Raw genomic sequence first — 24,464 nt, 5'->3', positions numbered from 1 at the left:
ACCGTTCTTTGTCCTGCTGCTCGGCGCAGCATGATGGTGGAGGATTTTGTCTTGGCCAGACGCGCGGTGGTTTCTGACGGCATCTTGCTGTCTGCCTCGTTAGCATGGAGCTATTTCTTGGGATCTTAACTCATGTCTCAGAACTGTCGTGGGCCTCTGTTCAGGGTGTGTGAAGGCATCTCGCTTCCTTTCTAAAAATTCAAGTGTCTCTTGTTGACAGCAGCAGGCTCAGCCGCCCTGAGTGCCTGAGTAGTGGTAGCTGCAATCAGTGCTCCTCACAGATAAGAGAGGTACAGATGATGCCTGAATGATTGTTGCTGGCCAGCCAAAATTCAGCTCAGCCGCAAAAAATTGCCCTTCTGTCTTTCTGCCTAGTTTCCTTGCCTGCTGAAGAGAAACTGTGTTCTTTTTGGAGTTGGCAGAAAGACAACAGATTTCTATCCCTCCTCTCTTTTCCTAAGAAATTCTACTGCCGTTATTGGCAAAGCCAGCCTGTCCCTGGGGGAGGTCAGGAGGTGGAGGTTTGTTTGGACCCAGTGGGGGAGCCTGGGGAAAAGCGAGAGCACAGGGCAGGCGACGGGGACACCTCCCCTCGGATGTTCTCCTGGCTTCCAGAAACTGCTGTTCGGAGACTGGTGGACCGGTGGAGATGAAGGTGAATGTGGGAGTTCTGTGTGGATCTTTATTCCATAGATTTGCACAGTCCTGAGCAGGAGGGAATTGGAGTGGGACCTGCTCTTCTGTGAGCTTTGTCCGCCTTTCCCTGGACTGTGAAAGCTCTCAGCACAGGAGATCTTCTGGAACAGAGTTGCAGCCCTGTAATTAATTTTGTGCAAATAGTTTATAGTGTGTTGTTGTTTTTCTTTTAAGTCTGTTAAATAGTTCCATGTGCTGCCAACTACTTTTTGCACCAGAAGAGGCAGTGAGCAGTTGTGATCCTCATGCTGTGATGGGCATCTCAGTAGCGAGGCTCTTACATGTGATACCAGGGCTTCTTCGCGTGGGTTCATCTCTCTCCAGCCTTCTCATCCTCTTTGCCTCAAACCCTGTTTGCAGAGCTCCAGCAGAGGTGTTCCACATGTACTGAATGACCTCTTCCTCTGGCGTGTGTGCGTCTCCTCCCCTCGGTCTTGGATCACAACCTATTTAGAGCACTCTCTGTAAACGCCTTATAAGAGGTCACAAGTGCATTGCTTTAAAACTCCGGAGACTGTTTCTATTTTGTCAGCATGTCTCCAGTCCTGACTTAATTTTCCATTTTCACATATGGTTGATCAGCCCTCAGACTGGCTGCTGAGGGGGAGAGCCTGTTCATTGCCTCAGATAGGTCCACCCCGTGGCCGGCAGGAAGGTGCGGTGCTAGTGGTAGTGCTTCGCAGGCAGACTGCATGGAAGTTGTTTCAATGAATGTTTTGAAGCTAGGCCAGGGAGTTAATCAAACATGAATGACCGTGAATCATTTCTGAGAACAGCTCCACTGAGGGTTCAGGGGTGTCTCGCCGACTGCGGATAGCTCTGCTGGCCTTGCAGCCCAGGAGGGGTCCCACAGTATCTCTGTGGTTGTGTTTTAGTGCAGATGTCATGCTGCGACCCCTGAGTGGCAGGTGTGCCCAAGGAGGTGAGCCAAAAACCCTCATCCGCTTTCCAGATCCCTGAAACCACATACCAGTGGAGTTCTGATGGGTCTTGATTGCACCTCCTTTGCACAGCTCCATTCCCACCAGTCCCATGGCAAACGTGTGGGTTTTTTTGTTTTAATGACTGAGGGCTAATTTTCTTCTTTTTACTCTTATTCTCTTTTAAAGGTGAACCCTACACCAGAGGGTACGCAAGCACTGCTGAAAATGATGTACTGCCCGCACTGTCGAGGTCTGGTGTCTGTGAAGCCGTGTTACAATTACTGTTTTAACGTCATGAGAGGCTGCTTGGCCAACCAAGGGGATTTGGACGCCGAGTGGAATATCTTTATGGGTAAGGCAATGTGGGTTAAAACTGCATGTAAGTATGCCCTGATATTGTGTCCCTCCTGTGAATGGCTTTTGGCAGTGGCCGTGTTTGCTGCAGCAGATTTTAAGGTCTGTGGTTGGTATCTTTTTCTTTCTCATCTTCATACAGTAAAGCTTTTGCAGTTCACGTTAATTTCTGAATAAATGAAACTTTCATTGCACCAGTGACCTCCCTTGCAGCAAACTTTAGGAAGATGGAGGTGCCATGTGCTTGTAGGTTTGGAGTGTCTTTTCTTGCTATAGCAAGAAGATAAGTTGTATGTGATATACCTCCTCTGTCTTGATTCATCACAGTGTCCAAAAGCCTGAAGGCTGAGTCAGATAAAGACCCCTAAGAAATAGGGAAAAAGAGTCCCATTTTGGTGTGGAGACTTGCTACCTCTTAAGCCATTTTGACCGATATTACCCTTGGATCTGCTCCTGCAGTCTCTGCTTTCCCTTGCTGGCTCAGTCCCTGATCTTTTCCCTCTGCCTCCAAGGACTTCCATCACACAGCCTTCATATCCTTTCCCTGGTTTCTATCTAATGTACATACAAGCTGTTTTTTCCATATGACTCCTTGCATGTTTTTGTCACCGTACAGCTGTCCTTCCTAAAGCCAGTTTTCTTGCTGTGTTGTCTGGGAGGCTCCATCAGCCATGGTGAGCTTTGGGAAAAGCTGTAGGCCTGTGTTTTACATTAAAAATTTGAATGGAACATGTGTCTAAATCCATTTCTAAACAGCTCATTTGGCACTCGGCCACCATCCTTTAGAAATGTTGATAGACTGTAAGTGATGCTCTGCAAGTACTTTTGCCATCGTCTTCCTCCTGTTTATTTCTCTTCTGTGTTTATAAATGGTGTTATTTGGTATATGCAATAGACTGGCTAATCAGATATATGAATAGACTGAAATGTTAAATTCTACCTTGGGTCAAGACTGCAGAGTTTGCGGCGCATCATGTTTTGGGGGCACAGGCAATAGGTAACATTAAATATTTTCATTTGTGCTCCTTTTCAAGGATCTTGATTTATCTGTGTAAGAGCATCCTTTGGGAGCAGTTGCTTCACTCCAGTTAATGTGTGATGAAGTGCACATGTGAAGTTCCTGCAGCTACTGACAAGGCTGTGGTAGTCTTCCAATCCTGCTCTTGGAAGAAGGAGCTGTTAGAAAGAGAAGATTTCCCTTTCATTAAGCTGCGAGATAAAAAAAAAAAAAAAAAAAAAGGGGGGGGGGATTGCTGATAATTGGCATCTCAGGCTGTATTCAAATCACAGAACTTGTTTTCTCGTGTTTTGTACATTGGCTTTTCACTTAACTGCCTGTGCCAACTTGCTTGTGTGCAGGATATTATTTTGAGAAGGTGTTTTTTTTTGCCTGTATATTCCATATAGGGAGTTAAATGTGACACTAAATTGGGTTTCCAAGTCATTCTTTGGGAGGCTGACACCCTCCCCCCCCATTCCTCCCAGCCCTCTTTCTCATGAGAATATTAAGTATTTCAGCTACAATTGTTGCTGAAACAGCTCAAAGCCAGGAGACTTGCAAACATCTCGTCCAAGTAGAAAAGAGGAATCCCATGAAAGGGAAGGGCATAATGCCAGAAAACAGACAAAAGCACAAGCAGCTAATTGCTGTAGGTGGTATGCAGCTAAAAACGAAACTTGGGGGAAGCCAGCGAGCCCTGTCACGTGAGACTGATCAGGGACTGCATACAATAATTAAGATTATTAAACAAGACAAAATAAATAAATACGATTCCAGGATGGAAGCAAAGCTTCTTGCAGTGCTTCCTCCCTAAAGGGCTTCTTGGCCACTCATTACTTAAGTACAGTCTTAGGCTTTGTTACATTTGCTGGCAGTGTTTGCTTCTTTCTTGCGCTCTGGGCTGATTCTTGCGGTAGAGTACAGATACTGAAAACTTCAGCTGTGCTTTCTTTGGTCCATTTAATAACCAAGGAGGTGCTGGTTACGTTGCAGACTTTTTTTTCCCATCTCAATTTGACACTTGAGGCAAATTAACTTAAATAGATCTAGTGTTTGAGGGGGGAAACGTGACAGATGTCCTTTGTGTATGTTTTTAAAAGTTTAAAAGGGAAAAAAAAAACCCAGCAACCCAGTTGCGTGGGCTCATGCTCTGCTGTTTTGCATTTTGGGCTTAAATACTAAGTTGTTGATTATGTGTGAAAAGCAGATTTCGAAACTCGTAAAATAATTTAAAGATAGTTAAAGGGGGAAACTTGTAATAAAAGCTGGAAGTATGTGCAAATTTATATGTGAGTATAAAACAGACATCTGTGTATACACGCATATGTGCTTCTGGTTGGTTCTTTTTTTTGAAAAAAAGCACCTAATTTATAGGATTATTTCTCACTATAGTACGGCTAAGCATTTCTTCTTATCTTTGCCTTTCCTTTCTCTTCAGTAACCCTTTTTTATCTCTGAGTTCATTGCCTGTTTTCGCCCAGATTGACAGTGTTCTATAGAGTTAGTGGCTCTATGTGAAAGTCACTTGTGTAAAGCTTTTCCAAAACGGGGATGTTGAGTTTGTAGGTTTTTCAAGACAAAGCCTTCTTCCTGCCTTCCTTCTGCAAAGTACCATTTAAAGTTGCAGCGTATGAAATAACGACTGAATTGTACTCTTTTCTCTCATTTAACTGTCTTTAAATTATTTCACCATCCATTCTCGACACAATTGTACACCAATTAGACAGGGGTATACTTTGTTTCAAACAAGCTTTGCGGTGGGGGGGTATGTAAGGCTTTCCTGAATGAACAGTGTTAATCTCCAGTGCCTTTTCATGATTTTTTTTTTTCCCTTACAAAGATTTACTCCGCTCAAAGATGTAGAATTCAGGCTCCATATACATATCTGGAGCACTACTTTGTGGGCAAGGAATTTTTCCCTTTTAAAAATAATGATTGTTGTTAATGAATGGTCAAGGTCTTCCCCCTCCTTCCCTCCCCTTTTAAATCAGATCTTGGGGTTAAGACTGAAAACTGCCTTTTGTTCTTCAAGTCAGACAGTGAGGCTGAAGATGTGGGTTTCTGATTATTTGTGGCACAATGCAAAAGAATTGCTTTCCTTCATGAGAGCGAGGTGCTTTGTCGCCAAGAATTGTCTCAATGCCAGTAGCAAGGACAAATGTATGCAGGAGGAAAAGGGTCTTTAAGGCATGGAGCTATACGGTGTGGTGTTTTTGTTGTTCCTACCCCCCCCCCTCCAAATCCACTTCCATCTCCCCAACACAGTGAGGAGAGACGGTCTTTGTCACGCTGTGTGTTTGTAATAAGTGACCAGGGTACATTTTTCACTCTGCCGGGCTTCTTTGTGAAGTGGATCAAACTTGTTGAGCCACTTTGCCCTGCCTTATAAATGTCAATTATTTTTGGACTGGAGCTGCGGAGGGGAGAGGGGAGGAAAATCTTTTGGGGAGACAAGTTGCACCTAGGCTTTTTTTACGGTTTTAGTGCAGCTTGCCTCCCCTCTCAAAGTGCCGTGATGCTAATGTTATCTTGAATCCCAGCCAGCCTTATTAATGTCAAATGTGGCTGCCAGAGGGAATCCACTGCTCGCTCTGCCTGCTGGTGGGGACACCAGCCAGCTCCTGGTGGGAGGTAGAAGTTGGCGGGATGGCCCCCAAATCAAAACTGTGGGCTGGGTGGAGTCCCCTTCTCCCCTCCTTTTATTTTCCTTTCAATGCAAGTTTATTTCATTTAGTGCTTCTTGTCAGTATCTATCGCTGCTCGTGAAGAGCTACAGTTGAATATATTCTCCAAGGGCAATTATTACTTTCCTTATCTTTTATAGCCAGCTTTGGCAGCTCTGCTGGAGGCCGAATGCATTTTCTATATGGGCAGTCAAAGCAGAGGCTGCATTCCTTCTCTGTGATACATGTAACGCCATGGCACCATCGGTAACAAAGGGCCCAATTCGCTCTACATTCCCATGGTCTTGTGTATGGCCTGCCCGGCTCAAAGTTTACAAAGACGCCAAACAGCCAGAAGAATCGGGGTTTATGTTTCCTTTCAGTCTTTCACAAACACTTTATTGATCTGCGGCCTTTCCTGGCCACTCGGAGAATTAAGTAGTTACAAAATGGAATGATTTTCTTCTTTTTTAAAAACTATGCATCTCTGTGTGTTTTATTATCTGCCTATTCATAATATTTTTATTTGAAATGAGCAGCTTCCTCCAAACGGTGATGGGATGTTCTTTATGCGCGTGGAAAAACCCCAAACGCTTTGACAGTGATGAACACATTTAAGTTGTGCTCCACTTGTTTACAAAAGTCTCCATTTGGTAGCACATCAAAAGCATTTTTCTCCCCCTTGGCACAATGGTATATTCATGCTAGCAGTCATTACTCAGAGATTTGAAGCATCACTTTATTGGAGCCCACCACAATACAGTCTAAGATTCTTTGTTTCATTTGTTATTACCTTCTTTAAAAAAAAAAAAAAAAATTGCATTTAGTTCAGACCTGTTTGTAGTCACTGACGGCCACATTCCAGCCGTGCCCTGCAGCAGCTCCATCATTAATGGTGGTTGTGTGCATCTGTGGGGCGAGGGTGTTTCCTGGGGGCTCAGCTCCTCGTGGATTCTGTCCCTAAACACCCCTTGGATGGCACCAGTGGTCCCTCTGATGCTGCATCTCCAAAGCAATTTTTAGGTTGCCTTGATCCACTGATCAATCCTTAGTTAACGCCCAGCCAATCTTTAAAACACTGAGTTGTCATTGCAGACTGGATTCCTAGGCTAGGAATGCTTCTGCAACTTGCGTGGTGGTCTTGGTGTTGAGTTTTTGGGATATATAGATTTTTAAAAAAAAAATTTATAAATATGTAAGTAGCTTAATTATATATATTTATAATTTTTAGTGTGGTGGGTTTTTTTTTTTTTAATTTAAATGGGATTAGACACTAAGGCAGAGCTATTAGTAAATTGCCTCATGTGTGGAGCATCTTTATAGGACTTGAACTGGTAAGCAAAGTCCACAGAAGTTTTCTGCTTGTCCTAAGTACCCTTCTGCACTTAGGAGGAGAATGAATGTCGCAAGAAACACTTTTCAAGAGAAATTAATAGACTGAATGTGAAGCGCCCATTTCTCCTTAATGGAGGAGAACAGGCGTATCCTTGGGAGGAGGGAGGAGCTCCTTGGGAGAGGGATTCCTCGGGGCCATCGCACTGGTCTCTGCGTCACAGCGGGGGGGATTCAAAAAATTCAATGCAACTGCAAAATTAGGAGTTTGTGGCATAACAGCATGAAGTGATGCAGGAGAGGAGAAAACAGTGCTTTGGGAATGGAAAGCCTACAGAGAAAACGATGCAATGGACAAGAGAAGACGACTGCTTAGCACGAGGCGTGTGCCTGGAGCTGCCATTTAGGGGTGACTCGGGGAAGGCTGTAAAGCAATGGAGGTTGAAATCTTCAATGACAATAATAATTTCCCAGAGGAAGTAATGGAAGTTCAGTAGCTCCTCTGTTTAATGATGTTTTTGATGAATACGTGCACGTCAGCACGGGAAGACTGACCTAGTGTTGGCTGAGGGACTTTTCCATCTCCCCTTTAGTAGACGTGTGCCAAGCATTTACCTTGTGCAAATTGTCCGTGTAAGGCCAGACTGTGCAATCATATGTCTTCTCCAAGCACAGCAAAGTCTGTAGCTTTTTGTAAGGGGGAGGCTGCAGCATTGGTGCTCTTGGGCCCTTCTGCATTGGTGTCATCTTCAGGATTAGCACGAGGACCCTGGTGCCTTTCTCTCAGCGCTGAAAGCGGTCTCTAAAAACAAATGACACAAGGAAACCTTTAATAAATAAGTATGGAGTATGGAGAGAGGAGGGCTTTAGTAATGCTTGTTCTAATGGGAGTAGCTGATTACAGACTGCCTTCTGGCAGACTGCAAAGGCTCTCCCTCATTTAGCGCCGCTTTTGATGTGTATGAGCCCGTGGCCGGGTGCTGGCAGGCTGGGAAGTGCCGACAGGCAGCCTGGTGACGTTCCAAACTCTGGGAATGCAGCAGAATGTTTCCTGGAGATGTGTGACACAGCAGTGGCACCTCCATGGTCCTTGCTGGCCAGGTCATCGCTGCATCTCACCTCAGTGTCTTGTTCACGTTGTGTCGTGTGGAGTTCCACATGCCAACACCACACTGCCTTTTCCATGTGTCAGGGAGGGGATGTTGGTGAGTGTTATCTTTGAGACAGCTCCATTAGAAACCTTTGCTTCTCTCTCTGTGTCAGGTTCGATGTTGCTGGTAGCAGAGAGGCTGGAGGGGCCTTTTAATATTGAGTCGGTCATGGACCCCATTGATGTGAAAATTTCAGATGCAATCATGAACATGCAGGAGAACAGCATGCAAGTGTCTCAGAAGGTAAATGGGCAACGGGTGCACAGGCTTTATTTATCCAGTCTCTTATTTTCCCCTATTCTATTTGATGTGTTTTTTCCTTAGTGCCTTTTCAAGTATACAGAGAGCTAATTTATTATTTCGAGGGGTGGGTTGCAGGCCTGGGTTGGGCTCCAAAGTGACGGCCTCTTGTGAGCTCCCATTTTCTAAGCTCACTTCTTTCCCTTGCCTAGGTTTTCCAGGGATGTGGCCAGCCAAAAACGCTTGCACAAGGCCGAACTGCTCGCTCTGTCTCTGAAGGTGGTTTCAGTGCTCGCTTCAGACCCTACAACCCTGAAGAGCGGCCGACCACAGCTGCTGGCACGAGCTTGGACAGGCTGGTGAGTGCCCCATCCTGCTGGTACCACGCAGGTGCTGCTCCCCCATGTTGAGTAGTGTGCTTTTTCCACTGGTAATTTAGAGGGTTTTTTAATACTCCTTGGCTGTCTTAAACTCTCGGAGGGGTGTAGTCTGCCTGTGGCTCTGGATGTGAATTACCTCAATGCTTGTGTGTCAGAAAGTGCCTGTTTCAAAGGCTTCGCTTATGAGCAATATGTGTTTGAAGAGTGGTGTTTAATTTTGTATTAAAAAAGTAAATCAACCATCAAAACGACACAGCTTTACATGCAGCCTAACGAGCTGGCCTGTGCACGTCTGTTGTGATAAAAATACCTTTCCAGCTTCATTTTTAATGAGTCTTTGGTATTCTGGACTGTGTCCTGCATTTCTTCTTTTTTTTTTTTTAATAGGTTACTGATGTGAAAGAAAAGCTGAAGCAAGCCAAAAAATTTTGGTCATCTCTCCCTGGCAATATTTGCAATGATGAAAAGATATCTGTGGGCATGGTCAACGAGAATGAGTGCTGGAACGGGAGCGCCAGGAGCAGGTTTGGAGATGCGACTGCACCGGTTGAACGCTCCCCTCCTGCCCCAACCATCCCCATGTGCTGGCCCAGCACTACGAGCACTCTGCTCTTAGGGGCTCCTCCATTGGCCCTTCTTGGGGGCAGGGGAACTTGAATGAATCATAGGCTCGTAGAATCGTTTGAGTTGGAAGGGACTTGTAAAGGCCATCTAGTCCAATGCTCTTGCACTGAAAAGAGATGCCTGCAGCTCAGTCAGGTTGCTCAGACTCTGGTCCAGCATGACCTCAAGTGTTTCCAGGGAGAAGGCATCCACCACCCCCCTGGGCAAACTGTGCCAGTGCTAAAGCAAAGCTGAAAGGTTATTTAAGCTCTGTGTGGAGGTTTGTTTTCAAGTATATCCAGAAGCAGCATCTCTCTGCACCTAGATGTCTTACTGACTACTTGCAGATTTAGGGAAGTGATGTGTCCAAAGTCTTGGCCAAAAGACTGGGGATGCTCATCTTGCACCTTTGCCTGAGTGTCCCCAGTTTGTGCTTCTCACACGATGCTTACCAGCAGCTATTGCTGGATTTCTTGTTGGGCAGAGAAGATGGAGGCTGGTGAAAGTTCTTCTTCTGTGCTGCTTGAGGACAGTGGCACAGGGGGACCAGTGGTTTTCATGCACGCTTTGTGTGGAAAAATAGTTACAAAACTTTAAAAAAAAATTCTTCTAAGGAAGAAATTACCAACACACGAGTAAGCCAAAGGATTTCTGTCATATGGCTTATGTAACTGTTTAAATTTACTTTGGAAATAGAAATTTCTTTTTCTGTTTGCTTACTGAAGAAATAAGCAAAATCCAAGATGTTCCATTTAAAAAAAAAAAAAAAAAGAAGCCCAGAGTTTTCCAGCAGTTTTCTTAGCATTTACAATTTTTCTGCTCCTGATATTTTTGGGGCACAGTATTGAGCCATACTGCATAAATGTTGCACCATTTCATGGGTGCCTGAAACTCTGCATTGCTCAGCTAGGGTAATGGTCTGGGACTCCGTCACAGGAAATGATTCTACCTCTCCTGAGGTCTTGTTCATCAGCAGCTTCTGCAAAGGTTTTCACAGCAGATGTCCGTGCTGCGTGTGAGGTCTGGCACCAGCAAGGAGGGGAGATGGAGGCTTTGCAGTGCTAAGCAAGGAGAGAGGGGGGGGACCTTGGAGGGATGCTGGCCCCTGCTGACTGCCATTCTAGGTGGACTGGGCAAGATACTTTGCTTCACTTCTCCTCTTTTCTCTATAGCTGCAAGCAGCTAGAAGTGCTCATCCACACTTTGGTCTCTTAATCTCTTAGCAACATGTAATATTGATGACAAATAAAAATAAACCCTCAGAAATTTAGGACAGGGTTTGAGCAAGCCCCTTAGAAGTATGCTTACATCTCACTGCCCGGTCATTAGGATCAGAAGAAAGAAAAGCATCATATCTGTCATCTGTAAGATAAAAGGTGTCGAGTCCTGCTGTATAAGATGATACTTCAAATACCTGTTCCAGGAGACGTATTCTGGTGGATTCTGTTGCTCAGTCTCTCATTTAAACCAGCAGATTGTCTTTGTTGAGATGTGCAGCAGTGCAGACCAGAGCATGCACACCTCCTCAGGCAGAGCAGGATGGCTGTTGTCTGCTTCGATGAGCTGGGTTGTGTTATCTCATTTTCAAAATCACAGATGTTTTTCCTGCTGGGGTTATTAGAGAAATTGCATCTCATGTCTGCGTGGTAAGAAGTACGTGTATAATACCACAGCTTGTTTGCTAAGGCACATTATGCAAAGCCAGAATGTCTCTTGCCTCCCACAGTTCCCATAGGTTTCTTGGGCGTAGCTGTGACCCCAACAGTTGTTTTCCCAGAGGTGTCATCTAACTGGACATCAGGGCAGCTCAACGGCTTGTTTGCCGTGTTGCCTGCAGCAAGCTGATTTATGCTGTTGCAAGCCATTATTATTATAAACCCCCAATCTTCCCCCCCCCCCTTTTTTTTTTTAAACTAGGGAGAAAGTTCTTTCCCTTAGCTAGCCTAACAGGGGCACAGGATATATGAAAACACTGTTTGATTTCCTATGCTCCAAAGGCTGCAAGGAAGGTAAAGAGCTTGGAGGAGTGCTTCATGAGGGCTAATGTGTGGGAAGAAGGCATTAGGCTCAGGAGATCACCCGAGCTGGGAAATGGGGGGGTGGCATCACTGGACTCCTCACTCTCACCTTTTGGCGTGGACCCTACTGAGCTGCTGCTCCAGTAACGGCCGGAGCGGTTTCCTTATAGGTACGACTTTGCGGTGACTGGAAATGGCTTAGCAAGTCAAGTGAACAACCCGGAGGTGGAAGTCGATATTACCAAGCCAGACATGGTGATTCGCCGGCAAATCATGGTTCTGCGGGTGATGACCAACAAGCTGAAGAATGCGTACAGTGGGAACGACGTCGACTTCATTGACGTCAGTACGTTTGCTGTCGTTTGCCTTTTGCTTTTGCTAAGCATCAGCTACCTGTAAGCGTGTTAGTGAGGAGGGTGGGGAACGACATCTCTGGCAGGCTCTGAAAGGGGGCTCATCAATGCCAAAATGCTGCGCACTGCGAGGCGTCAGCAGTCGTCTTATACCAAGAGCATCATGGAAGTATCTGTGCGTTTGTTGTCTTTTTCCTCTCTGTCTTCTGCCTTTTGCAAGCAAAGCATTGAGCTGCAGAAGGCAGAGGGCTGCAGCGTGTCTCTTTCCTGCAGGTGAAGAGAGCAGCGGGGAAGAGAGCGGCAGCGGCTGCGAGTTCCAGCAGTGCTCCCCAGAGTTCGAGTTCAACGCAACTGAAGTTACTGGAAACTCCAACAAGAGCGATAAAAAAGTGAACACTTCTGCCGCTCCCAGAAGCGGTTCATCACAAGCAGCCTTGTTCCTTAGCATTTTGGTCTTGGCCATGCAAAGACAATGGAGATAATTGTGCAGCATAGGGAGAAAAAAAGACTTTTATTATCAAAGTTAGAAGGCACCTGCTTTCACTTTTATACCATCTAGTGACTTTGCTTTTTTAAGTTAATGGACAACAGTGTACAGTTTTTACTATGTTGCCACTGGTTTTAAGATACTGGTATTTTTTTTTCCCTTGCTATTCTGGGATTAACAGGAACGGGGCCTGTCAGTCTGTCCCGTTCACCAAGAGTCCATGATAGAGGTGGATAACAAAAATGTATATACAAGCCTGTAGTTAGCTCTGCATTCGTCTTTCTCACTTTTCTTTTTTTTTTTTTTTTTAATTTTATTTTATTTTACCACATTTCTTACGAGAAGAAGAAACCCACGATCCTCTCTTGGCATGTAACAAGTATGTGTTTCTGAAACGAGGAATATCTGTACAGAAGCAGGTTTTATTTATCATGTTATCTTGTGGGGAAAAATAATTACCAAACAAGCAGAAAATGTGTTTCATGTAGTTAACTTCCCGTTTATCCGCCTTATGTTAGTTGCCTTATCTGGAAAGAAGTGGAAGTGATTTGTCTTTATTATGTGCTGAAGGAGAAGATGAAGGCAGAGCCGGTCAGCGTGCCAAATGCCCCAATTGCAGGAGGTGGTAATGCCAGGAGCAGGTTGTGCTTTCTTTACGGGATGTTTGGTTCAACTGGAAGAGACTGTGGAGAATTCCAGTTTTGCGGATGCTAAGAAGAGTTATCACGTGTTCCCCCGGATCCTTGCAATTAGCTGTATCTCGTGTAGGTCAGTTCCCGACATGCATCCCCCCGTGGGAATAAGGCATTAAACTTGTTCGGTTGGAAGCAACTTGTCGTGTCGCAGATCCGAATGCCAACGTGTGTCTTGTCTGCAAATCTGTTAGGTGAATGCTGGATTCATTATGCATTATTTTTAGGAATGCTTTGCTGAGGCTGAAGCAGGGGGAGGGCTGCTGGTTTTGTTCTCGCAGTTTTGGTTGGGTGCGGAAGGGAAGGACCAGCCGGGCAGAGCTGCAGTGCTGCAGGCAGAGCGGGGCAGGGGCTGGCAGGGCTGAATCTGCCCCTTTTTGGTGCATTTGGTCACCTGGGACCCATTGCCCAGGCCCTGAGCGAGCGCAGCTTTCCAGCGCTGCCTGAGATGCCCTTCTCTCTCTACCTGTGCCTTTGGTGGTTGGAACAGCGTAGTGGCGAACAGCCATTCGTTAAGAAAAGAAATGTCTATTTTTAAGAAAAGAAAGAATTTAAAGAGTATAGGGGAGAACGAAAAAGAGTCTTCAGAAAGACTCAAAATCATTCTGCATGTCTCCTGCTTTAGGTATAGCCTTCAGGTCTGGCTGGGTGCTGGGATCCAGCCAGGAACACAATCCAGAGAGAGAGAAGGTTTGCTGTGTTCCAGTCTTGTGTTGTAAGGATAATTTTCTATTTTTATATTGAAGCATTAATTACTTGTTAGCTCAGGGTCAGTGTTATATTCAACTTTATTTTCACACCAAATTTCTGCAAAGCTATAAAGATGAAGTATTCTTGGCTGGTAAAAACAATCCTGGAGGCTTAATTTTACTAGAAGTAGCCCGTTATTTATTAAAACATGTTAGTAGAGTAGGGATATTCTGGCTATTTTTCTTTAGAAAATAAATCACGGAAGCATAAAACTGAAAAAGTTATAAATTTATGTGTGGGAAAAAATGGATTGTAAATAGCTAAGTTGCCTTGCGAGGAATTGGAAAATGTGCTGATACTTAGAAACTACCTCAGTTCTGAGGAATTTCCTTTCTAGCTTTGAGTGCTATTACATTTACTTGGTAGAAGTGAATCTGGTCTCCAGTATGTAGCTGAAAGAGTTATCCCTATAGACCTTGTTAGATTGTTTTTAATTTAGAGGGTTGAACTACATCCAGCTGTTTTCTTTCAGCTAAGTTCCCTAACAAAGAGAATTTCTGAATTAAATATTGCTGATGGTTTCCATGACTTTTACTGATTTGTTTGGTTTCATGGCATTTTTTTCTGATTGCCCTTTAATTATTTAAATGGTTCTAGCCATTTGAATTTTAACCCTGGAATAAACAAACCTTAGATGCACTACCATTGTAAACATACCGCACTGAGGTCTGACTGGATAACCCTTCTGGCTTATACCCAGCTGGCAGGCCGGCAAAGTTAAAGGAAGAAAGAAAAAATTAAACTTCTTCAGAGCTCAGAGAATGGTGGAACAAAAGCCCTTGTGTTCGGAGTGGCTGACTTTTCCAAGATCTCAGTTTTTGGCGTAAGTGTTCCTGTGTCAGAACGTTGCTTGTAAATTCTCCTGCTTTTGAGCATTCTGCCCAGCGTGTACTTAAAGAAGAGCATTGCTGAATTCATATTTTATCATTTTACATCTAATTGCTTACTAATTATTATTCACTCCTTTGGTAAAAGTGAACAACGCAAAGACCTGACGTGCGTTTTAAACGTGTCCAGCTGATGTTGGTAACAGCGCAACAATCCTCCTCTATATCAAGGACAGATTTGTCACCTGGGGCTACAGGAAACAAGAGTAAACATCAATGTAGGATGATCAAAAGTTGTGTTCCTGCTTTTATTTTGTGTTTGTGTGTGAAATCGGCTCTCTGACATGAGCTTGTAAACTAAACCATACGGGTGGGACCGAGGCGGGCTGCTGGCTGGCCAGAAGGCATCTGCTCCATTCCTTTCAGTGTTTCTTTTTTCCACGTAACCATTGCCATTATGGCCATGCTTTAAAGAACAATTCCCGTGCATAAATTAATTATTGAAACGAATGAAGTACTGGTGAGCTTCAAAGGAGAAGGTGGTATCCTTCCAGGGTCGGAATAAAGAATCCAGTGAGAGGAGCTGCTGTAATTTTGTCATTTCTGAAACTTGAAGTTTGCTGAACTTCCCCTTGCCGTCCTGTCATTGCTTTAGCTGGATGCAAGACCTCTGACTCGGGGCTGGCTCCTTGCTCACGATAACATCTGGTATCAGACACTTCAGAGCAAGGCTCATAGAAAAAACCCTTCCATTTCTTTGGATGCTTTTAATGTGGTGTGCCCTACAGTAACCTGTGGCCCTGTTTGTCACCCTACCAGCACCACTGACCCCCTCTTCCTTCCTACCTCCCTGTTGTGAAAGCGGCGATGCACACTGCATGGCTGACCTCACCTCAGGGCTGCTGCCTTGGCTCACAGTCTTTGCTTTCCAGCACAAAACCACAGCATTTCTCAGCGGTGGAAGGCCCACTCGCTGGCACATCACCACAGCTGGGAGCAGCAGATGGGCAGGTCCTGCCAACACGGGCACGGCTGGAGCATCTCAGGGGTGCTGAGCAGCAAGGGTTGGTGCCAGTGGGAGCTGGGGGGCGTGGCTGCTGCTGCAGACCTGAATATGGATCCATCTGTCTCCCATTAGAAGAAAATAAATGGCACCCTCGTTTTGCAGCCCTGCTCCTGGCCGGTGAGGATTGCACCATGGGGTGGGATTCATGACCAGGAGCGGGTGCCTCTGGGTCAGCACTGTCCTGTGCTGTCCTTACCAGTGCCCCCTGGGCTTGGTGCTGCTGTCTCCCTGTCTTGAGCAGTTGTGCTGCATTTCTTCATGGCATTTTCTTTCACGTGGCAATGATTTAATGATTTAAAGTGATCTGTATCTGCAAGATGTATGTTGACTAATGATTGTGTAATAGTGTAGTTTTTTTGGACCACCTGAGTGTAATCCAACCTTAGTACTAACTTTCAGTTCATGATAATGCTGTTTCAAGCACCACTTTGTTGTTGTTTTGCTTTTGTTTTGCTGGTGTGTTTGGTTTTTTGTTCCTTTTTTTGTTGTAATATTTTTTTAATCCTCTGCCTTGGTTTGTTTGAGGGCATGTAACAGTGTAAATTGCCTGGGAAGACACAGCTCTTTATGGGCTAGCTGTAATTCTGGGTCAAGTGTGCTTAAATTGCTGTAATTTGTATCTAATGGATTACATGGATTGAGAGCCCTTTTATAACTGTTGGAGCAAGGAGGGGCTGCCCGCCTCGAGAGCAGGGGAAGGCATTCTCTTTGTTGCTCTCCTCTGAAAGGAACCATCCCCTTTGGCAGCCCCGGTTTGGACAGCCTGCCGAGATGGGGACTGGAAGGAGGTGTTAGCCATGCCTGGCAGGTCGTGCAGAGTTACCAGGTGACAAATGAACATTCAGACCCCGCACGTGATCCCATGTGGAGGTTGCAGGTGGTGCATCCCAGTGCTGCGTTGCGCTCCTGTCTCCCTCCTGCTGGGTGCTGCTTCTCTGGAACTTTCTCTGCCTTGATCCCCACATCCCATTCAGGATCATTCCAGCCCACTGTCGTTCACTTTGCCCCTTGTTTCTGTGTTGACCTGGCTGGTTTTTCCTATAGTCCTTGTTCTTTGCTGTGGATCCTCTTGTTTTTGTCAACTCCGCCACAACGCTTCTCCTTTTAACCCCCAACCATAGAGCCCTGGACCTCTTAAAACAGGATTTCTTGCATTCTTCCCGAAGTAGCACTTAAGATCTACACCACCTGCCCTTGTTGCACATTCCAGAAGCCAGTTTCTCTTGGAAGCTCAGGATGGGCCAAGCTGTTGGGAAGGGCAGACACCAGCCTACAAACCTACTTGGGGTTTTGGTTCAGCGATGCCCATCATGGCAGTCCACTGAGCTGCTTGGGGCACAGGGCTGAGGATGGGGGGGATCCTGGGGTTGTGCCCCTGCATCAGTCCCACATCTCCAGCAGAGGATGAGCAAGACGACAGGAGAGCTTTGCTCTGGAAGGAGGCTCTGTCGAAACCAGCGCTCTGCATCACCTTGCTTTGCAGCGCTGTTCATCTTCATGTCCTGCTGCGTTGTCTCCTGCTATGTGTGTCATTAATTCCTCTAATCTGATGCAAATCAATATGCTAAAGCCCTCATTAATTGGGTTACTGATTTATACTAATGAGACTTAAAATCTTGGAGAAGGTTGAGGGTATTTGTTCCTCCTCTAAATGGCTCGAGGAGCTATTGTCAGCCCCACAATGCCTGGCCCTTGGCTGGGCTGGTAATTGCCTCGTGAATGTATTTGCATCAACATAATGGTGAGGATGTTAGCGGGAGTTAAGACATCCCATCTTTTCCTTGGAACAGGAAAATTCGGGATTAGCAGGCTGGGATGTGGTTGCCCGCGTTGCTCACAGCCCCATTGTGTAGGGCGGCCGCTCTCCACCTGCCATCCGCGTCCATTGCTGCTTCCATAATCTGAATTTTTTCCTGAGCTTTACAAGTCGAGCTGTAAAAGCAGGCCTGCCTGCAACTTGGCACGTTAGGAATTGGCCAGGCTTCTGGATTTTTTTTCTTTTTTTTTCCTGGTGGGAAGAACTGGTGATTATTTTTAGAAGAAATTGTTTTGTCTGTTAGGTTTAATGGGTTGAAATGCTGTTTTGGCATTTGCAAGCCTTCAAAACGGCTTTGTTGAAAACCCCATTTAGCATCATCAATAATACAGTAATGCTGAGGATCCCCAGGGACGGGCCACTAAGACAATAGCTGAAGCCTTCCATTTATAAAGCTAATTGTTGTACACGCTCAGCCATTTCCCCCACGCCAGTGCCACACACGTTTGCTGTTCTGTGCGAGGAGTGCATCTGAGGGCTGTGAAGTCTGCAGGAGGCTTTTCACTGATGTTAACAGGAGGTGCATCTGCATTTCCAGGGACTTTTATCTAGGCAAGGTCACAGAGATGTATCAGCGGTGCTGTTTCGGTAGAAAAACTATTCTGATTTAACAAAGAAGCTGGTTTTCTTTTTTCTTTTTTGTTTTGTTTGTTAGTTTCCTTTTTTCTTTTTTTTTTTCCCTTTTTTTTTCTTTTTTTCTCTTTTCCTCTTTTTTTTTTTTTTTCTTTTTTTTTTATGCCTTCATTTAAAGCACCATGACAGGGTGAATATGTATCAGAGCTGGAATGGGCAATCCCACATCCATCTGTGCCTTTGTGGCGGGGCTCTGGAGGCATTTCTCAGTGCATTTGTGTTCAAACTCTCCCTGTGAGTTTAGAGTGACTGCTCACCCTGCCCTGGTTGCAGGGGAGGAGCTTTGTGCTCCGGTGCACGCGTGGGTTTGCGTAATAAGGCAGAAAGCATCTCCTCCTCCAGTAGGACTGTCTCCTCCTGAAACAGTCCTAAATGAGTTTGTTGTTGGCTCTGAATTTTCCATGCTTTCTTTTGAGGACGTTCCAGGTAAAAATGTGTCAGGGATCGAGGGGGGGCACTGAGTGCTGTGAGGCGATGGTGCCTCCGTGGCTGGGGCAAGGGTGATGTTTGGCTGTGTGTTGTGGCTTTGTTTCTTTTGCTGTTTCCATGGGGAGAAAAAAAAAAAAAGAATGCCCACATTTGGAGAAGTTTTAAAATACATAACCGCTCTTTATTTGTTCTGAGGACGTTAGGATGTTTGTGCCTTCGGAAACGTTAGACTTCATTATCAAATAAGCATTACTTGCCACAAAATTGTGTTGGGATTTTGGGGTTTGAGCAGGGACAGTTGGGGACCAGTGTTTTATGCAGGAGAGCAGCTCCCTGCAGGCAGCCAGGGGCCAAGAGGGGACAGATTACAAAGACGCCGTTGTCTTTGACAGAGGTCTTCCAGAGCCTCGTTGTCTGAAAATAATTAGCCAAATAAATTAGGTGTGTTGTATTCCCTGTGTATTTCATGCTAAATAACTCTGACATTTGGCTTCCTAGCTAAGTGGTAATGCATATACAGCAGATAACTCTGCTGGGCCTTTGGTGGCCACCCCGGCATCACTCCTGCTTGCTGCATCCTCCAGATGATTGCAGGACTGAGGCTTCTGGAAGGGAAAACTTTCCCCTGCGTGGAGGATGAGGAGAAAGCTCTTCTCGGAAGGAGCGGTGAGGTGTTGGCACAGGCTGCCCAGGTGGTGGTGGGGTCACCATCCCTGGAGGTGTTCCAGAACCATGGGGATGTGGCGCCGAGGGACATGGTGATGGGCACGGTGGGGTGGGCTGGGCTGGGGTTGGACTTGGGGATCTTAGCGGTCTTTTCCAACCGGAATGATTCTGTGGTCCTATGATTCTGTGATTTGAGTACAGCCATGAGCAAACCTAGGCATTAACCTGTCCTGATGCATACCGGTTGTATTCCATCTTTGGATTTTCAGAAGCTTTAAGAAGGGGGGAAAAAAAGAACAAACAACTAAACCCAGCCACCCCTCCAATCCCCCCACCGCACGCACGCTGGTTGGGTGAGGCAATGCAAAAAGCAACGAAATGGCATCTCCACCACAGGAGTGACCATCAGGGCTGGGCAGGAATGTTTCCTGATGAAGGCAGGGATTTTGGGGACCCATGCAAGCAACCCCAAGCTCTGGCAGCAGCTGCCGATTACAGGCAGCGGTTTTGTGGCTCTGCTGGCCCCGCACTGAGACAGCCGAGTGGCTTTAACGAGAGCACGTAAGTTAAAACTGGTTTTCTCCTTTGGAAATTAGGGGCAGACTACGGCTGTTCAGGTTGCTGTTTTAACTGCTCCAGATGTCAAGCACAGCTCAGCCGAGATCAACGCGTAATCCAAAGGAAATACTACTAATTTCAAAGGAATGTGGTCAATATTTAAATGTTTTGGATCTTTTTAACGTGTAGACGGTGGTAGTGGTCTAGCTGGGCTTATTAACTCTGCTTTTGCAGCAGTGATTCCATTAGCATGAATTAATGTCTATTAACATTACCGATTTTCATTTATTTTAACATGCGGGCCTGTAACGATATTAATTATTTCAGACATTCTCCAAGGCTGTCGTGAGTCAGAAGCTGGTTTAAGGCCTGATCCCACAAGCTTTTATCCCTCCAGTTGCTACTTAAGCCCTGACTTTGCTCCAAGTTTGCGGAGCAGCTCCCACCGCCTCCAGCAGCACTGGGGCTGAGCCTGTGCCAGTCCCCCCTCCCACCCCATGCACGGAGCCATGTGCCCTGTCCATGCATGGCTTGGGTGGGCTTAACCTGAGCACATCGCTTCCCAAAGAGAAATTATTTTGCTAATTGGGTGTGCAGGTGTGGGGAGACAGCTCAGCTTAGCCAGAAACCCAGTTGAAAATGGGGTAGACCTGGCCTTCCTACTGAACTACTCCCAAATCAAGCCGAGGTAAACTTTTTTCCCCTTCTTGACTTTTCATGTCTATTGAACATCCCAAGTGCATTTGTACTTGCAAGGCAAAGAGGAGCAGCGCAGTCTTGGTGACTTCTTTGCGATAAAGCTTTCAACTTTTTTCATACCTTTAAATAAATCTCCTTCATGTCAGGTTGAGCAACAGCTCAGGGGAACACTGGGAGAGGGAGCTGTGTCTTATAGAGCGAGAAATGGACCCATTGGTCAACAAAGCAAGAAGTTCACAACTTATTTTCTTCACAGGCTCTCTGCTTTCAATAGCTGTTGAAATATTTTGCTCGTGGAGGTCACACATTCTTAGCGAAAGATGGTGGTTTTTTTGGTAAAAATATTTTTAAAAGCCGAGTGATTTCCATTAAAAAATAAAAGTTTTAAATCGCTGGTGAAAATTACAATCGGACGAGATATATTTTTGGAAAGAGTAAAAGCTTCGGAAAAACAGCCCCCAGCGCAAAAAGATTTCAGTCTGCGTCAGAGAATGCGCTCCATAAAACAAAACCTTTAGTTCCTTTGTCTGCAGAAACCTCACCCTTTGTTCGTGCCTAAGAAAAATGTTTCTTGTTACTGAGAGAGTGTTTGTCTTGCATGAAAAAAATGTTTCTGCGGGAGATGTTTTGCATTCGAGTGACGCCAGAGAGCCAAAACGTTGAGCTGAGTTGGCCATAAGACTGCAAGCTGATGAAGCTGGAACAATTAAATTGAAACCCTTCGGGGAAAGGAAAGGATTTCCCCTCCCTCTCAAGGCAAGTGGGGCTTTCTGGTTAATGCTGGGCTCTTCTTTGGTGGGAAACAATCCCGGGCAGGCATTGTTTGAGCCTGTGTTGACGTGCACCGCAAGGGCTGAGCACCGCAGGACGGAGCCTGGTGGCACGGCCAGCCCCAGCTGGGAGCACATCTGTGCTGCACATCTGGCGCTGCGCAGCCCGGCTGCCCGCGGGTGCTGTGCTATTTCTGCCTCTATGCACTAGATGGCATTGCCAACTTAGCTAAGGGGAGCGGGCTGCGGCGGGGCGGTGGGCAAGGGACTGTGCCAGCCACCCTATGGGCACCGTGGCACCGCTGCCCTTGCCTGCAGCATCCTTTTGGGTCAGGTCATTGCCTTTTGCTGTCTACAACCACAGCTTTGCATCAGTCCTCTGCTTCAGTGCTTTCCAGGCTGCGTGTGCTGGGCTGGGACCCGTGACAAGCGCTGATGCACAAAGAACTGTGGGGGTGGAGGATGCAGCTGAGCAGTTTTAACTTTGTTCCTTGGAAATGGCACTTGGTGCTGAACGCCTCACACGTCCCGAAAGCAGAGGAACTGTAAGCCTGTGTGCCTTTTGAAACTGTCACATGCTCCTTGCACTCTGAGCTTGTTATAAGGACCAAAGGTACTCGCGGTTATTTCTGTACTCCTCTATGTCTGTGTTTGTATCTGCCCGCCAGGGTGTGCAGCCTGTTACCAGAACAGCTGGGGCTGCGTGGTGTCCGCTCTGGTATTTGTGCTCTGAGCACCTACCAGAGCAAAAAAAGCTCGTAATGTAAAGACTTGGCAACACAACGCTGCTCTGCAGACTTGCAAACAACCTTTTCCCCGCATGTGAGTAAGTGTTCGGTTGTGAGGAGAGCTGCTCACACCACTTACTTAGGGTATTTCAGTTTGCATGGATGCCGAGCTGGCTGCCTTGCCTCCCAGTGCAAGGCTTTGGGCAGAGCTGCTCTTGGAAAGTGTGCACTGGTGTGCAGCTGAGCTCGCTGGAAGAGGAGCTTGGCCTCGGTGTGTTGTTTGGGCCATTGGAGCACTGTCAATCATCGATTCCTGGTTTCATGCCTTGTTTTGCGTGAGATATATTTTGTATGATCTTTGGCAAGTGGCTCTGTTACGCTCTCAGAGACATAAAACTTTATCTGCAGCAAAGAACGAAGGCAGCTTTGAGCTGCATTGCGTTTTTTGACTTTTTTTTTCTCCAAGCAAAGTGGAAATGCTAGTCGTCTTAGGAAGCGAAAAATCTGCCGTCATAAAGAATATAAATTTACCTTTCCCCCCATCCGCTTCAGAGCTCACCAAAAACACAATGCAGTCCTCCGTGTTCGCACGGACCCGGGTAATGTGACATGCTCGGAGAACCAGAACATCTGTATCTGGGGCTGTGATGTGGACAGGAAATGTGCGTTTTTACTGCACGCTCAGGAAAGAAACCTCATTAGATTCATGTGATCTCAAACCAATTATATTCCCTGTGCAAAAAAAAACCAACAGGCCTCAAGCGGTGCAGCATGTATCTTTAAGGCAGTGAATATACAGCGTCATCATCTCTAATGTCCTTCTTAGTGGGATGGATTAGGGTGCATGTGTATGGGCACAATCCTGGAGACTGCAAAAAAGCGTGACTGTAGAGCGTCAGAAGTCTTCAGCTTTATTAAAGGGGATGGTTATTCACAGAATCATAAAGGCTGGAAAGGGCCGCTAAGATCATCTAGCCCAGCCATCACATGCATGAACTCGGAGTGCCGGTGTCCGAACATCACCATTGCACGGTTGCTCTGAGCTGTGTTCATCTGCTGGGTGAGTAAGCGCGATGCTCGTATTTACAGCTGAAACTGTGTGAGTATTTAGCTGGCCCTCGCTCTGCCGGGCCTGGCTGCTTTCAGTTCACACCGCTCATGGGAGCAGGGGAGGTCTTGAGAAAATCTTACGAGAGTTGTCTCTGCGTGACCTTGTGGTGGCTTCGTCTGGAAGAGCAGGTGAGGAGCGCTCCCCGCAGGTCCACCCAAAGCCTTCCCATGTAGCCCACACTGCAGTTCCTTTGGCTCCACAGGATGTGCTGTTGGTGAAATCTGGTGTAGTTCTGAAAGGGTGTAAAACAACGATGTTCCCAGCCTATAAAAAGAGCTGTGTTGTCTCTGGTGTGGGGATGATCTTGGTGGAAGTGGTGGTGTCCATTCACTGCCAAACAGCCCTCCCCACCACCCCCCAAATTCCAACCCTTCCTTCTAGAAAGTCTTCTTAGGGATTCTGAGTGGAGGAACCAAAATAGATTGGGGCAACAAGCAGCCAGATAACAAACCATTGATTTCTGAAGGCAGTCTCCAAAAACGATGGAGTAACTGCTGAATTATCCCATTAACAGCAAAGCTGGGAGCTCTGCTTACAAGTCAGCTGGGCCAGGACTCTTCCCACCTTGGTGATGTGAGCAGCCAGAGGTGGGCTGTGGTCTTCACATGTACCAGAGCAATTGCTGTGTTGTGAGTGCAGAGCCATCTCCACCTCGAGTTGGGCGCTGACGTTAGCGCTTTCACAACAGAATTAATATCTAACAGCATGTTTCAGGGTATGCTGAAGACATGATCTGTCTTTCAGCGTGTGAGCTCTATCTTAAAATTATGGTTAAACCTCTGCTGTTTAGTATCTAGGTGTGAAGGTTTGATTATCTAGAGAGAAAGAAAGAAAAAACCCCGAGCATATGGTTCTGAGCAGCAGGTTTTATCTCAGTGGATTTTGTTTGTAACCTCCTTGTGGAACTTAACAGAAAATTAGATCTCTGTCACCGTATTCTTAAAGGCATTAAAAAACACTATGGAGAAGATCTTACCTTCCATCAAACTCCACTCCAGTGACTTTTAAAGAATGCAGCTGTTTCACTCTTTGAATTCTTTCAGACTTTTCCACGGGGGATACTTCTCATTTTGCAAGCAGTTTCCCATCAACTCAATGTGTACGAGGGGGAGGGAGGGGGATGGGGAAGGCATTTTGTCTTGGGGAAAATCTCATGTGCTCAGCTGGAGCCCCTTCCTGCAAAGTTGCTCCCCTGAGGCCCAAGGAGCTGCTGAAGTTCCCATGACCACTCCTTTGCTCTGTGTGCTGGGGGCTTCGGGGTGCCCCCCTGGGCACGGATAATGTGTTCACACCGTGCTGTGTGTGCAGGAGTAGTGCTGGTGGGTTCCCAGGGCTGAACTCCCTGAGGAAGTCAGACTGCAAACCTCCTCCATGCCCCACAACTGACAATATTAAAAAAAAAAATAAAAAAAAAAATTCATGAAATATGTTCAGCATTTGTTTGTTTAGCTTTTGTTTTGGCTGGTGATGTCTTTCCAGCTGAGAAAGACCCTTCTGGCTGAATTTCGATGGCCCAGCT

The 24,464-nt window shown here is 46.1% G+C and overlaps 1 protein-coding gene and 1 long non-coding RNA gene across 2 annotated transcripts in view; both read left to right on the top strand.

Moving 5' to 3' along the window:
• Nucleotides 1-14,762, top strand: part of GPC4 (glypican 4) — a 38,365-nt gene extending 23,603 nt beyond the window's left edge. Inside the window, exons 3-8 of the mRNA XM_021405865.1 lie at nucleotides 1,806-1,971; nucleotides 8,232-8,362; nucleotides 8,572-8,718; nucleotides 9,127-9,263; nucleotides 11,531-11,706; nucleotides 11,987-14,762. Coding sequence (XP_021261540.1) covers nucleotides 1,806-1,971; nucleotides 8,232-8,362; nucleotides 8,572-8,718; nucleotides 9,127-9,263; nucleotides 11,531-11,706; nucleotides 11,987-12,195 — 966 coding nt within the window. The 3' untranslated portion in view covers nucleotides 12,196-14,762. The remainder of the gene's footprint in view (nucleotides 1-1,805; nucleotides 1,972-8,231; nucleotides 8,363-8,571; nucleotides 8,719-9,126; nucleotides 9,264-11,530; nucleotides 11,707-11,986) is intronic.
• LOC110403072 overlaps nucleotides 18,075-24,464 on the top strand; it is a 47,450-nt gene continuing 41,060 nt past the window's right edge. The window contains exon 1 of the long non-coding RNA XR_002441480.1: nucleotides 18,075-18,410. This is a non-coding gene — a long non-coding RNA (uncharacterized LOC110403072). The remainder of the gene's footprint in view (nucleotides 18,411-24,464) is intronic.

Source organism: Numida meleagris, chromosome 8, assembly GCF_002078875.1.
Source record: "Numida meleagris isolate 19003 breed g44 Domestic line chromosome 8, NumMel1.0, whole genome shotgun sequence".
Classification (NCBI taxonomy): Eukaryota; Metazoa; Chordata; class Aves; order Galliformes; family Numididae; genus Numida; species Numida meleagris.
Note: the sequence above shows the minus strand (reverse complement) of the source record. Positions and strands in the feature narration are given on the sequence as shown.